The sequence below is a fragment of the Varanus komodoensis genome, unplaced genomic scaffold, assembly GCF_004798865.1.
Source record: "Varanus komodoensis strain SLA01 unplaced genomic scaffold, ASM479886v1 scaffold2, whole genome shotgun sequence".
In the NCBI taxonomy this organism is placed as follows: Eukaryota; Metazoa; Chordata; class Lepidosauria; order Squamata; family Varanidae; genus Varanus; species Varanus komodoensis.
In genome coordinates, this window is record NW_025335568.1 from 57,342,431 (window position 1) to 57,358,539 (window position 16,109).

At 43.2% G+C, this 16,109-nt stretch overlaps 1 protein-coding gene across 3 annotated transcripts in view; it reads left to right on the top strand.

The window, feature by feature from the left end:
- The window catches only part of EPAS1 (endothelial PAS domain protein 1), a 170,637-nt gene that overhangs the window by 27,144 nt on the left and 127,384 nt on the right, over nucleotides 1–16,109 (top strand). For 2 of the 3 annotated variants that reach the window (XM_044429686.1, XM_044429684.1), the window contains exon 2: nucleotides 7,259–7,339. The exons of the other annotated variant lie outside the window; for it this stretch is intronic. In XM_044429686.1, coding sequence (XP_044285621.1) covers nucleotides 7,259–7,339 — 81 coding nt within the window. The remainder of the gene's footprint in view (nucleotides 1–7,258; nucleotides 7,340–16,109) is intronic. 3 annotated transcript variants of the gene reach the window in all.

A 16,109-nucleotide genomic window follows, 5' to 3' on the forward strand; every position in this document is an offset into this window, starting at 1 on the left:
AACTCAAAGGAAGGCCTCCGTGTGGATTGAAATTGATAATCTGGGTGTCAGTGGAATTACATGCCAGACCGTGTGCAGTTGCACCTTAGGCAGACTAATAGTCAGTCTCTTTCTTTGTTATTTGGCTATGTTTGTTTTTTGGAGGGTACGTGAAATAGGAGAAAGGTCATGTAAACACTTTCTGTGATACCTGATTATATGATTGTAGAGATTATACATGATTACGTGTTTATATATGCAAAATATGATCTGTTTTATATACCATGTTGTATTGTTCAATGTTCTTTGTGCTGATGGAAGTCACTAGGCCTTGAAGAAAACATTAGTCCATCTTGTTTGACCTGTGACCATACTTGGAATGTCTTTGTTCTTTGCTTAGATCAAAGAAAACAATGATGCTTGTACAAAGGTTTAATGAGGACATTTTTATTTTTAAGTAGCATCTAGGAGTAAGGTTACAATTGGTGCCTGCAGCACCCTGCCCTTGGACCTTCATACTCAACTTGAGAGAGTTTTTAAAGAACAGCTAGTTACTTATCCTAGCTATCTCCAAGGAACTCGGGGCAATAGACGTGCTTTCTTGCACCATCAAAACAATACTGTGAAGTAGGTTAGGTAGAAAGAGGTTGCTCGGTATACATTTGAATCCAGTTTCCCTGGCCCTGCTCTTTGCACGAATCTAATATATTGTGCAACATACAAATGCATGAGAGAATTGGAATTGTCCTACGTGTTTTCTGTGGCAAGATGGAGAAAGAAAAGAAATGCAGAGCTTTTCCTTGGCACAGCTCTCCATGGTGTTCTTCAAGGCTTCTTCAAGGGTCCTGGCATGGCCCTTTCCCAGGACTGCAAGGTTCTGGACAGCACATTTGGAATGGATGTTAGAAGATGGCCATCCTGCATGTGGAAAGCTAACCTGTCAGCAAAAAGGCTAGCTCTCTTCATATGAGCTTTCCATTTTCAGGGAGCTTTTCGCTTTGGGTCTTTTTTAAAACCAGCAGTTCCAACAGTCTCCTCTTTGAAAGGCTCTGTGTGCGGCTTTGTGCATTTGGATCAGCTGACTGTACAATTCTTGCTTGGGTTTAGTTGGCCATGATAGGTGGTCGTCTCTGTGGAGAACACTATTATGCAGTCCTGTGTGTGTGTGTGCACGTGGCGTGCACCCATAGAGGGACAGGCAAGTTCTCCAAACTGGGAAACCCTGCTTAGATGTCCTGCCACATTTGGAAAAGAAGCTGGTGCATGATGGAAGGCAGAGGGGAGAAGCCTGAAATAATAGTTCTGAACTGGGTCTCCGTGTTCTGTGGCTTAAAGCAGAGCATTTACTCCTGAATTTGGGCCAAATACAATATAACATCCTTGCACATGGACTAAGCCTAATAACTTATTTTTAATGACAGTGCTGTAACTCTTGTTTAAAGGAACTGAAACATCCTGTTGTTCTAATAACAAAACTAATTCTTCTGTATACCAAGTGATCTAAAGCTACCACAAAATCCCATTCATTTATTTATTGACTGCACTAATAACTGGTGTCTTCTGGGCTACACACAGATGAACGGAAATGCTGGTCCACCATCAGTAAGTGACTGAGGGCATGGTGTTATGCCTGTGTAGTCTGGAAGAAGTCCTGTCAATACCAGCATTTCCTAGCCAAGCATGCAGGCACTGCCCTTTCTTCCATAACTGCCAGATATTCTTTGGTTGGGACTAGGCGAGAAGTGCATTGTGTCTGCATTTGAAAGTGAATTCACCAAATCTGCAGTTTCCAAATCTGTCTAAGCACAAACTGGAATGCAGTGATACAGTCATACTCACACTTGACTGAATTTCTCAATGCAGCTTGCTATTTAAAAGTGCAAAAACACACACATTAGAAGAAAGTGCAAACCCAGGCATGTTGTATTTGGAAAAATCGCTTGCTCACAATATTTTTAAAAACGCATAGATTTGGGAAAATATGAACAAAAATGAGAACATCTCTAGAAATTTACACAAGTTAACTTTGATGGATTCCTCTTTACAACCCCTGTTGTTGTTGTTGTTAGTCGCAAATTCGTGTCTGATCCATCTCAACCCCATGGACAACATTCCTCCAGGCCTTCCTGTCCTCCACCATCCCCCAGAGTCCACTTAAGCGCATACCAACTGCTTCAGTGACTCCATCCAGCCACCTCATTCTCTGCCGTCCCCTTCTTCTTTTGCCATCTATTGATCCCAGCATTAGGCTCTTCTCCAAGGAGTCCTTCCTTCTCATTAGGCGGCCAAAGTATTTGAGTTTCATCTTCAGCATCTGGCCTTCTAAAGAGCAGTCAGGGTTGATCTCCTCTAGGACTGACCGGTTTGATTGCCTTGCAGTCCAAGGGACTCACAGGAGTCTCCTCCAGCACCACAATTCAAAGGCCTCAATTCTTCGGCGCTCAGCCTTCCTTATGGTCCAGCTTTCACAGCCATGCATTGCAACTGGGAAAACCATAGCCTTGACTGTACGCACTTTTGTTGGCAGGGTGATGTCTCTGCTTTTTAGTATGACCAGTATAATATGAAGAAAGTGGCTGCACATGACTTTGTATTTACAGTACAAGGACAATCGGGATACTTTGTGATAGGGTTTTTCCTTGCATATTGAAATAAGAAGTGTGGGATAGTAGGGTGATGAGTTGTTCAGAAGAAAGGGAATGGACCAGACATCCGAACTAGGAGCAGATCCTAGTCCTTGATCCCCTTCCATTGATCAGAGATGCTGTGGTGATTTTTAAGCACATTTCCCACTGTTGGGGCGCATGCTAAGGACTACAGCGCAGCTGCCACTGTGAAAAATATGGTCCTGTGTCCCACACATGTGAGATTGCAGGGAAAGTTAGGAAGGAGACGTGTGCGGAGGCATGGCCCTTCAGAAAGAAGCATTTCTCTCCCATCTGTTAGCAAATAAGTGAGGACTTCTGTAAAAAGGAGGAAACTGGCAACTCCTCCTGCCCCTTCAGAAAAAAAAGCACAGGGAAAGGGATGAGGAGAGAAGAGGGGGAGAGTGTGGTGCTGCAGGCTGCCATTCGGCCACTTCCCATCGGGCTCCCATCCCCTCTACCCAGAAGCAGTTCTTGAAAGCATTGCAGCTCCTGTCCTGTGCTGACTTTTGCAAGAGTAAGCACCAGTGAAACGAATGTAGATTGTTGTTTTTTGTAGTAGGCTTGCTTATAAGCACCATTAAAGTCAAATTGGTTTACTTCTGAGAAGGCACGTATTTGAGGGAAGGGGAGCAGGGAAGCAGCATTGCATTCACCCTCCAGGTCAGAGGGAAAGGCTTGAAGACATATAGGATATAATGGCAGAAAAGGCATAAGATGGATGGCTTGGGCTGAACATCATGTGATGTGCCAGTGACTTAGGCATCGTGTTTCTGAGAAAAAATGAGTAGATCCCCTCCCTGCTTGTGGAACAATAACTTGCCATCTTTGGTGCTTTTCTTATCATGCAATCAACCCTGAGATTTCTGAAACACCGAAACACTCTGTTAGGAGGACAGCGAGCAAATATTTATAGACTTCAGTGCAGCCAAAGTTGCATATAATGATGCTCTGTTGAAATCAAGGCAGAAATTGCTTTGCACCAAAATCCCTTTCCTTGCAGTGGGACTTACAGCCCACATTTTGAGCATGTTTACATAGGTTCCATGAATTTCAGTGCACACTATTTCCTGGAAAGTGTGCAACCAGGATTGCAACTTTCGCCCTTAGTGTATTTTAGGAGGATCTGGAGGCCAGATGTTCTGGGCCAAACCTCTCTCTCTCCTTTTAATGCTACCTATAAATAGTACCTGTAACTCTCAAAATCCCAGTTAACATTCATTTGGGATTACTAGCACTCTGTACTTTTTGGGCATTAGGACATCGGACTTCTAATCACTACACAACTGGGTGAATGCAGTCCCTGAGTGTTGTCTGCTAGATTCCAAATTGCTAGCCTTAATTACTAAAGCGAGGGCTGTGGATAGACAGCATTAGTGCAAATGGGATTTGGTAGCCATTCATCCTGGGAAGTGGGACTCCACCTTCTCTTTCCTCCTTTCTCAGTGTGATTCTTCTAGCAAAAGTGGTTGGTGGCCAGTGCACCTCCAAAGTAAAATGTATTTGTGCAAGCCTTCATATTTCAGGCTGCAATATACTTAGCAGCTGGGTTCATTTCAGCTGAAAATCCAGTAGAGCAGTGGGCAGAGGTACATGGAAAGTGGGAATTAATTGAGAAAAATGTGGAGGTTTGTGTTTGTTTTTGGCTTTGTAAGGTTATTCTCTGTGGCTAAGTGTGATAGAAATAAGTCGGTTAACAAAGCCATCATTGGAGCAATGTACTTGCCACTTCGATAAATAGTGAATGAACACCCTTTCTCCCCTCCTTTCCCCTCCCCACTAAAAAAAGAAGAAAAAAAGCAGTTGGCAAAGATAGAGAGAGAGACCTGAGTTTATCTGATTTCCGTCAGGCACACAGCATTCTGGATTGTAGCCCATTGGCAAAAACTTGCAGAGAATTATCCTCAGCAGCCTTAGGAATGTTCTCTGTTCGAATTGGCGCCAATGGCCGAGGTCTGCTTGTTAGCCGAAGTTCACACAGACTTCTTGCCAGGCCTGCCCAGAATGCTGTCTCCTCCGACTTCCTGTGGTCTTGCATAATATTTCCTCGCTACTTGTTATAGCTGTGTGCATTTGGTCCAGCTGCATTGCTGCTGGCATGGGACATGTCTCCAGCTGTTGCAGAAGCAGGCCTGCTTACCTGCAAGCCCCAGAGAGGCATCCAAGGTGGCAAATGTTAGGGGACGCGGCTCTTGAGCATTGCAGTGGGGTCGCTCTGAGTCTGAAGCTGTAAAGTGGGTAGGCCCTGTGTCTGGCTAGAACCATGCATTTGAAGTCCAGGACAAGGTTAAACCTATTAAGGATCAAAAGCCAACAGCAAAAGTGATCTAATATATAAAACACGGAAGGTTAGAATTCTATTCTTGGCACAAGTATAGCCAAGAAAATCTCTTGCTCACCCTGTATGGAAAAAGCAAATCAGAGTGCTTTGAAAAGCACCAAAGTAAACATGGAAATCACTGATTCCTAAATAGGCCATGATAGGTCGGCCTGTAACAAAGTGCAGCGGCTCCGTCTTTCTAACAGGAAGGCTCCTCTTCCAGGTCCAGCTACCCAGTCTGTCCAAGCGGGACTTTCAATCCTCTTGCCCACCTCCCATTTTCCTTTCAACATTCTGTGGCTCTTCAGGCTAGTTTGGGGTGCTGGTGGTACATTGAAATCTTTTTTACAGTCCTACAAGCTTTAGGATTCCCTTCTGCTTGTCAACATCTCTCTAGTTCCTCCAAGGCTCCATTTTGGCTCAATTTCTGATGACACTCGTGTGAGTTTCACTGTTAGAGAGAATGAGGGTTTCAGCTGGGCTGATGGCCTGTTTGAACACAGTATTTCAGGCTATATCCTGCTCTTACCTGGAGCTGAACACATAATTCCATGGAAATCAAAGGATTTAGGTATAGCAGCAGTACTTATGGTATCTATTCAATGAAAGCATATATTCTTGAAGCGTTTTAATACCATTGCATTTTTAAAAAATTCTTAGCATGGAAAAGTCATGAGGTCACTCCTAAAGACAGGAGAAAAATCCAAAATGCATCTCTCTAAGATGCTTTCTGCATCAGGAGGACTGGATGTGATACTGCTTTAATGAATTCTTCAGAGCAGAGGTGTTGAACCTCAGTCAACAGAGTTTCCGAAAAGCTATGGAAACCTGCCTTCCAGTGGTGGATGGGAGCCAGAATGGGCAGAGATCCACATACCAGCATATTTAACAGCCAATCCGGTTGGCTCCATACATGGAATGGGGATTGGGTACCATATTGTCTTTCGCCTCAAGCAGCAAAATGTTTTGGGCTGCCCCTACTTATGGAAGAATACAAAGTTGGCGGTTCCCTGGCAGGAGATGCACATTTCCTGAAGAATGCCATGTGGCTCAGTTGCTGGGACTGGAGCACTGTGACAGAGTTCATGCTGCCCACAATTCCATCTGTGGACACTTCACCCAAAGTTGAAGGACATGTATTTAATCTGCATTTTTTTATATAGGAGCTATCTTTATGTAGCTTCTGGGTTATTTAGAGTGACGTTGTTTCTCTGACTTTTGTATACTCATACTTGAATTCAAAGGATAAGCACAAACAGTGGGTGAGTTCCTTATCATTGAGAGAAAACTTATATTTCATGTTGGACGGTATCACATTCTGAAACTTTTCTGCTTTCTGGACAGACCTTCCAGGATTGTCCTTTGTAAAGTATAACTTGTGGACACTATATACTGCATATAATTTTATATAAATTTATATCTTGTCCTGTGGTCATTTGCTCTGCTTATCCCCCTAAACTAAAAAGTAAGCATGGAGGAGGGTTGGGTGGGGGGAGGGTTGTACCCTTCAGGCAGCATGAAACTCATATGACGTTATTCTTCAAACTTCACACTTCTGTAATATTAGTGATGGGAGTTCTCCACCTTAAGAGAGATATATACACAAAATGCATATATTAAGGGAAAGTGCACACAAAATGCATATATTAATGCAAACAATGCTTTAAATTGATTTTATTAAAAGAGTTGCTTGTAAAAACTGAAAAATGGGCAAAATTGCATGTATCAGGAGAAATGTATATAAATATGCATCTGCATTTTTATGTTAAAAAAGTAAGGTTCAAGACAAGATAGACTTAAGATTGGAAAGTTGGGAATATTGCGAGAAACCAAAATGGACAGATCCATCTGTCCCTATTTAGAAGCCCCAGAGACTTGGCCTTTGAGATGGAATGACTTGACTATTACATCCTTCCTCCTTGAATCTTCATCTTGCTATTTTTCCAAACAGAATTGAGGGGAAAGTTGCTAGTATTTTAGTCAGTTCTGTAAAAAGAACCAGCTTCCTGTCCTCTGGTCAGTGAGTAGAAAGACACAGGGATAAAGTTGTGCAATTTATTTATTTATTTTATACTGCCCAATAGCCAAAGGCTATTACCTCATTTACCCAATTTTGCTCTTTTGAACCAATACACAAATTGAAATTCTGTTATCATTCAAATATTGCACTTTTCCAGATTTTGCAGTGGGGTTCGCTCAAAATGTAAATCAGTGAAAATAATGTTCACAAATGTTCCATGTTCCATTAGGGAAATTAAGAGCATAAGAAAAGCAGTTCTGGGCAAGATCATTTAGTCCAACGTTCTGTTCACAGTGACCAATCAGCTGCCCCAGTGGGAAGTCCACAACCAGGATACGAGTTCGACAGCACCTTCCCAGGTCCCCATCAGCTGGTGTAAGTAGACATAGTGCTTGCAAATCCTTGCAAAAATGTATATATTAAGCAAAGTTGTATACCGAAGACTTATGTAATAAGAAAAACATGCATAAAAGTGTTCAGGCAAAGGCTCTGGAAGAAAGTGGAATGAACCAAACTTAGATTGGAAAGATGAGAAGCTGAGAAAAACCAAACTTGAAATAGTTGTCATTTCTATTTATTTATTTATAAGACATGATCAGTGCATATTTATTATTTTTATATAATAAATAGCTTGATATCCTGATTGTTTTCAAAAGTAACCTCAAGTGAGTCTAGGTAAATGTGAATAGAATTGCAATCTTAGCTTGTATTTAGGGTTCTGCTTGGTTTCTGTCTCCTTCACTCTGGTGATTTTATTTTTATAGTTCTTGTAAAACTGCCATGAGAGCATCATAGGGTCCAAAGGTGGGTTATCTCCTTTGGCCAACAAACCCCACCCACCCACCTGCCAACATATGTATACATACACACACACATATGCATATACACACATTTTACACACAAATATCATCAGAGCAGTTTTGGTTGTTTTTCTGCTTGAGAGCCTGCTTTGAAAATGGCTTTGAAAACCTTCTTTTCTGCTGTTAGAACTGTGGAGCAAGCTGGTGGTGTGGCACTTTCCTTAGACTGATGCAAAATCTACACAGTACCAAATGTTGTGTTTTTCCAGTACACATGATGTGCTGTTGGAGGCTAACCAGGGCAGGTACAGCAAATGGTTAAATGGATGGATATGTCCATTTTCCTTTTTTTCATGTTATTTTTTAAAATCTCAAGTTGTCTCCATCTGAAATAGGAAGCAGCTTGCACATGTCGGCAAATTTTGATTCAGAACAAACCAGAACCAAACTCTGAGCTGTTTGCACCAGTCAGATGTGGTAAGTCCAGCTGGTCCCAGCGTGGAGTGTACTTTGTTCTAGCTACCTGCTTTACAGCTGCCAAAGTTGAGGGGCTTGTCAGAACAGAGTGACAAGCGGCAGCAACATCTTTGAATATACAGAGACTGACAGCCAGATGCTTAAGAGCAAAGCACTTACAACCCTAGGCTTGGAATGACAAATCTGTCAATCTGCTTTTCTTCCACACTCAAATTCTTTTTATTTCTAGTTCTCCCCATCCTGCATATAAAGAAAAATGTGTGCATCTGGGTATATTCTGATCAAAGACAGACAGAAATGAAATGTAAGTCTCACCTATCCCTAGAAGTTAAAAGCCACTGTGCAACTAGTATAAGAATGTAAGAAATACTGTGCTGGATCAGACGAATGGTCCATTCAGTCCTGCCCTTCGTTCACATGATGGCAGGTCAGCTGCCCACAGGATCCCTTAAGCAGGATAGGTGCAAGGCCTCTACCTGCCCCAGGTTCCTTGGCATTTGGGGTATGCAGGCATGCGGCATCACCCCAAATACATTTGTTTTCAAACTCAAGGTGCCAACTTTCCTATACTTGAGACTTTGCCCTACTGCAAAGAAGTGCCAAAGCTGTTACTATGGAGGTATGTGTTGGAATAATGGGAGAGTAAGCCTTCATGGCAATGGTGCAGGAAAATTATTCAGGCTGCTTTTATTTTTATTGCATTGGCTTCTTTCTCCGCTGTATGCTGCTCAGGGAGCGGATGCCGGAGGGTGGCTCATAAGTTCTCAAACAGATACAGGAGTGCCAATGCTTATTTATTTAGACTGAAGGGGGCCAGCTCGTGTGCTGCTGGGGAAACTCTCTGGAGTTACAGGAAGTGACATTCCTGGGCAGGAATGAGGAGGGGGAGCCCCAGAAACCTCTCCCAAGTGATGGGCCACCTGTCAGGGCATGGACCACGCAGGTTGTTGACCATGCTGATCCCGACTCATGGCCCAGTTTCTCCCCCACAACTCTCTCTCTCTCTTTTCAAAGCCCTGTTGTGAAGCCTTGGGCCTACTGTTTGGCCTCTTCTTATCCTACTGAAATATGAAATGAGCTAGAAATTCACATTCAGGGGTCTCCAAACTTTTCTGGTCAGTGGCATGCTTGGCATGTTGAAAGAATGGCATGGTGCTCTCCTAAAATGGCTGTCGTGGGAAGTGCTTGTCCATTCATAAAAAGCAGTAGTGATTGGCATGGCCAGATGCAAAGCACGGCTTTCCCACAAGGCAAACAGGTGAGGCCCTAAGTTGCACAAGAGCCTAAGCGTAAGGCTAAGAAGGAGTCTGAGCCCCAGAGCATGAAGGTATCCTATGGGACTCAAATATAGATGGGTTTGGAAGATAGTGCTTTATTTGGTAACGTACCAGCATCTCGGTTAAGAAAATAAAAAATAAAAACATCTCAAGAAATAAAATAAAAATCAGGAGGGGTAGGTGGCCATATGGGCACCTGGAGAAGGATCTGCGAGTATATTGGTGGCCATTGGCACTCCCTTGGAGACACCTAGTTTAGCTGAACTTCTGCATATTCTACTCCTATTAGCTGATCTTCCCCCCTTCCTCTGTGTTCTTTCCCCACTGTCAAAATTTATACTTTAATCTCCTTGGGGCAGGAGGTTGTATCTTTGTTTACTTCACTCTGCAAACTGGCACACAAGTTCCCAGTGCTGTGTAATCATACAAACTTTATTTGTGGAGTATAACTTTAAAAAGAGGTTATACTCCACATGCTGAAAGATAAAATATTTTTGCATGTCCCTCAAGCAGAGGTTTCAGCTGATGGTGTTCAAGATCATGAAATCCTGTAAGATCATGTAAGATCTGGGTTATCAAAGTAGAAGGGGTTTTGAAAAAAGAATTGAAGATATCATAAAATTGCTATATAAATTATCCACATTTATGAAATAATTCCAGATAAATAAGTAGGGCCTTCTCTTTGCTGGTACTCACACTTTAGAACATTCTCACTATGAAATGTTCACCTTATTCCTTCCCTGGCGGCTTTCAGGTTCCCAGTCCAAGGAGACCCTTTTCTGCTTTGGCAATATTTTGACTGCTGGTTTATAACAACTGCTTTGTGCAGTTTCCTGCATCTGTTTCTCATTTTAAATGCTATTTTAATTTTTGTATTTTTAAAAAGCTGCTTGTAAGTCTCTGTGGAAGCTTTATTTGAAAGATGGTGTGTGAATGTTTTTGATAAGGTAAATAAATGTAACTGTTCAAATGAATAGATGAAACATATATCTGATAATATCTATATTTATAATGTATCTATATCTAATATGTTTTATCTTTATTTCTAATACTGTAATTATACTGAAAGCAGCTTCATATTATGATATTAAAATATTTCAGAATAAATTTTGACTCCTGACAGAGGCCTGTCCTAACTGATAATATCCATTTGTTTTAATTATTATTTAAAATTTGAAGAGACCAAGTGTTCACAGAGCAAAAAACCCTTGTGGGAGGAGGAGGACTTTACAAGCACAGGGAGTTGAACATGCTGGCTAACAATATTCCTAAAAGAAACACACCTCAAGAACACTTATTAAATAAAAATGTTAAGGTAGGCTAGTGGTGAACCTCTGAATTCACACAGGAACCTTCTTTGAGGTCTTTGGAATTGCACTAAAGCTTTTAATGTAGAAGGTAAGGATTTTGAAGGCCTAGTTTTTCAGCCAAACTTCCTCTTTAACCATAGGCAGAACACTTAGGATTATTCTCCAAAATGCTCTGCTGGCTTTGTGTTACTGCTTATGTCCACGTATCTGTATTTAGATTAGTATGCACATGTTGGAAAGTCACCTGCTTTCAGACATGGGGAAACACCCTTTCTGTGCACTGGTGTAGCAGCTGGGTTGCCCTGAAGAGCAAAAGAAGCCTTGGAGTGCTGTCTTTCTGGGGACTCACGGTGTCCATTGCTCTGCAGGAAGATACTGCTCTCCATGAGAGGTGCGCTAAGCCAGATAAGGCCAGGCCTGAAGGGATCTGAGCTCAGAGATAAAAGGGAGGAGGCTGCTGAAAGCAGGAAATATTCTGCCATTTGTGGAGATGTCTCCTTGGTGCTGAACGTTTTGCTCTCTCTCCTGTGAGACTTTCACAAACAAAACCTTGATGGGGAAATAACAACTTTGAACCAGGGGCCAGGCTCTGTATCACCTACTCTGTGATCATCTGTTTGGATGCAGGATGCTGGGAAGGGTGGTGGAGCATTTCATGAACATGTGCTTTTGAAGGGACACACTGTGCTTTTCCCAGAATGCTGGGTAACTGTGTCAAGCTGCCTTGTAACCAGGGCTAGTAGGAAGGTCTTCCTAGAAAGAGGTGTGCTGTGAACACAGCATAAACAGAACGTGCTTGCTTTATCTGTTCATTTCTTTATCTGTACCCTATATGTCTGAATACTTGCAAAGTAGGCCAATATTTTTTTTATTTGTATTACTGACGGGATGGGAGACCAAGGGAAAGTGAATTTCCTACAGCTGCCTAAAACCATGAAAGAATCTGGTTGCTTGTTAAAGACAGATGTATTTACGCACAAGCTTTCGTGGACTGCTTTGTTAGATGCATGAAGTGGAATCCTCCATTGACCGTGTGTGTGTGCCTAATATAAATGGTACAGGGAAATCCGCATGAGCAGTGTGGTGAGACAGCCAGGAGAAGGCGAGTGGTACAGGCCCCTTTCACCAGTTTGCGCCATACAGCAAGCAAAAACAGCATGCGCTGGGCAGCCCCGCCAACTTGGCTGTACCACAGCGGTCCTGCTCCAGACCCCTCCATGTGCAGAACCGAAAGCCTGAACACCTGGGCGCATACTGTTGGCGTCCAAGTTCAGGCCTTTGGCCCTCTGAGCAGACATTTGGGGCAGGTTGGGTGAGACCAGTGCTTTTTTTGTTAAAAAAAAAAAAAAGTGCTGGAACTCACATCTTGGGGTTACACTTTTACACAACTGTCGCTGCCGGCAGTAAGCACTCAGCGCGCAACTACACAACCAATCCCAAGCTGAGCAGCGTACCAAGCCAAGCAGCGCCCTCACAATCAGCACCGACAATCAGCACCGACACACAAGCAGCCTGCAGGCACTATGTTAATGATTTTTGCCGCCGATCTGCTATGCCCAACAGGGCGATTCACAATCACTTGGAAAAATCCGTCGAAAAAGGGTGCCAGAACGCTGTTCCGGTGCGTTCTATGACAAAAAAAGCCCTGGGTGAGACTCAGCCATGTGGATAGACACAACCGTTTCCCCACATTTGCTCTAGAACTGGAGGAGAAGATATGGAAGGACCTGTTGCCTGCGTAAAGGGTTAATGCATGCCAGATAGGCAGGGTTACCAAGGTTCCAAGATAGGTGCAAAGCTCCCCAGCGGATGCCTGAAACCACAGATAGTAGTCAACAGGATATACTGTACATATATCTGTTTCTTTTTTCACAGTGTCACAGATAGAAGATACATACTTACCATACATCCTAGCAACCTCAGCATATAATTCCCCCCCTATTAAATTGAGAATTTTCACTTAAAGGAAGTACTTTATGACTTCTCTTGGGCACTTTACAGCTTCTCTCTCAAACTGAGGTCAACTGTAGTTAAGTGGAAACATGGTAACTGGACCAGCGGATAGCGGGGTCCTGCTGTATTACTGTTAACTCGTGATCAGGATGGTCAGCAAAGGGATTCCGTGGCTCTTCATGGTGAGGAACATCCATGGCGGCTTCATGGAGCTCGTAGTGAGATTAGAATCCCCGATTTTTCCGGTTGGGGTACACCTAATGCCTTGCTCTTGCCAGGCGCGCAGGTCACCTCGACACAGGCCTTTGCTCCATGCTGAGTTGTACTGTATTTCTGTTTACCTAATAATATACATGTTCTATGTAAAATTCTGCCCTCTTTCATCCTTTGATTTTTTTCCAGGGATTCATAAGCGGCCTCCCTCATGTAATACCAGAGTGCTGGAGGAGTGGGGGACCATTCCCAAAGTGGAATGCTTCCAGCTCAAAGAGGAGGAGGAGGAGGAGGAGGAGGAGGAGGAACATATGAAATGCATTCATGGATTACCATTAGCATATTATGCTTTTTGTGTTGTCAGGTGTGGCTAAACCACACCCTGATTGTCAAATTTTTGTCTGTGGAATTCACTTCCACTGGGTGGACTGATGACCACCAATGTGGACAGCTTTAAAAGGGAGTGCGACCATTTCATGGAGGAGGGGGCTATCCGTGGCTACAGCCCTGATGGTTCTGTGCTGCCTCCAGGAGCAGAGCCAGTATGCCTACATACACCAGTTGATGGGGCACATGGGTGGAGGGGTGCTGTTGTATCCATGCCTTGCCTGCGGGTTTTCTGAGGGCTGCGCTGTGAACAGAACGCTGGAGCAGATGGACCCTTCAGCAGATCCAGCAGGGCTCTTAAATCCTTGCCTTGCATTGACTTCACCTTCTTCCTTTGCTATTATGCAAAATAGCTCCCAGACCAATGATTAGCCTGGGCTCTAAAGCCATATTTGTTGGCTTTGCTTTTTATTGTTTCAGAGGAAAACAGTCCCTTTCCCATGAGTAAGCATAAGAATTCTTCCTTTTCTGCTAACAGGAAAGGTTCCCCCACCCCTTATTGCAGTAAGACAATTGTGCCATAATTTTTGTATCACGTCTCTCACATAAAGGATTACTAAGATAAGATACCACCTTGAATTACTGTAAGAAGTTGGTAGGTTTATGGGCAGGCTAAATACCTGCAGGGGGAAATAGGGGGTTGTGCTTGCTTCTTCCCAAACATGGGGAAACCTAATTAAGCCTAAAACGGAAAAAAATCATTTACAATCATATTGCTCAGAAATGGAGAAGAATTAAAGTTGCTAGAAGATACTTTCTCCCCTTACAGAAAACTACAGAAAACAAACTCAGACATTTTATACATTTATTGATTTTTAGGCATACGAGTATTTCTGAATTGCTATTTGGAACCTGCAGGGCAAACTTGAAATGTGAAACTTTAAAGCAACACTGGCTCAACCCTATGCAAGTTTAGACAGTAAAAAAGGCCTACCACTCCCAGCATGTCCCAGCCAGCATGGTTGGCTGGGGCATTCTGGGAGCTGCAAATCCTTGTTCTGTCTAAACTTGGATAGGATCATGCTTGTAAAAACTTTCAGCAAAGTGTGAGTGGCATAGAAACATAGAAACAGAGCGAGTCAGAAGGGGTCTCCTGGGCCATCTAGTCTGACCCCCGGCTCCAGCCAGCTCCGCCCATGACATGCCCACCATGTGCATGTCTAGCCTATCTTTGAACACCCTCACCGATGGGGCCTCAACCACCTCCCGTGGAAGCCCTTTCCATACCCAGCCTTTATTTCCTGTTGAGGACTGCATTCCCTTGTAGGTCTTCTCTTGGACGGGGGCTGCACATGAGCGGTGAGGAGGGCCAAAGCCCAAAGTAGGTGAGTCCATAGATTGGCCACATAGGAACCACCAAAACGTTTATAATTTGCATTAAATGCGCATATGCAAATATGTAGGTAGGTGCTGCATGCTGATGGGCCAGAGGTCCCAATGGTTCTTTAACATTAAAGAGTATTGAACCCCTTCAAATAGAGGATGCCCCAAGAGAAGGGTCCTCTGGCAACCCTTCCAAGAGCAGGACACATGGCCACCCTCAATTTCTCTTTCGGCCACTTCCTTTTTTCTCTTTCCTCCTTCTTTCTTGCTTATTGGGCTGCACAAGAAGGGAAAGATTGTGTGTGTGCAGAGGGCAGGTATGTAGCAGGCTTTTGAAATTATTCAGTGAGCTGAATGGAAATAAGCCAAGAGCCACCAGTTCCTCACCCCTGTTTAAAACTTTGCACACTGGAAGCACAAAAAGAACGCTCTGATCTTCTGTATGCTTCAATCCATGCAGGGCACATCTGGTTCTCCTGCTGATATTTCAGTGGGCGGGTTAAAAATTATTAACTAATCACATTAGATCCTACACTTTCATAATAGTTTAAAACCGAATCATGACGTAGCTATCGAGTTTTTCTATGGAAAGAATGGGCAATGGGCAAAAAATCTGATGCCTTCCATGCTACAAGTATAGACTCATTTGTGTTCTTGTAGATGCCCTAATAGATTCAGGGGCTAACATGTCACTACCGATGCTGCTGAGGAAGAGATCCTGCATCCTGCCAGGAACATCCCCAGACGCTTATGGATCTTCTATTTTCTGTGCACTGGCAACTTAAACTTTATAATGTGATCGGTTCCCATGTTGTGACTGTTATGCCAGCAAAGCAGTGTGGGCGTTGCTTTCCATCTCATGGGGAAAAACAGTTACTGAGCAGAGCTACAGCCTCTGCTTCTAAAAAGGTCTCTCTGCTTAAAACTTGATTTCATGCATGTTTCCTCACAAGTAAGTGCCATTTGGTTAACTTCCTTCCGAAGAAATGCACACAACATTGCAGGCTTTGCTTTTACACACATAACTGTTATTATCTTTCATGTCTACAGGGAATGTCCATCAGAAATCTGTCCCTTGATGGCAATATATGTGGGCTGTACGATCCAAGGCGTGGGGTTAAACTGTCTGGGAGTTTAGGGACTCCACTGAATTGCAGAACCAGTATCTTATGAAGGCAACTGGTTACTATGCTTCTATATGCAGGAAATTGATGAATTCTGAAATGGAAACACATTTAAATCACTAATTGAACCTCTCTCCCAACCCCATGCCCTTGATGGTGTAAATCGTTTAGAGCTTTAAATCCTGAGGTGCATGCTGGAGATTGTGGCTACATGAAGGTTTCATTTTCAAAATGATTAGGGCTGGGTACATTCTGCATCCCCCACACCTTCATTTCTTTTC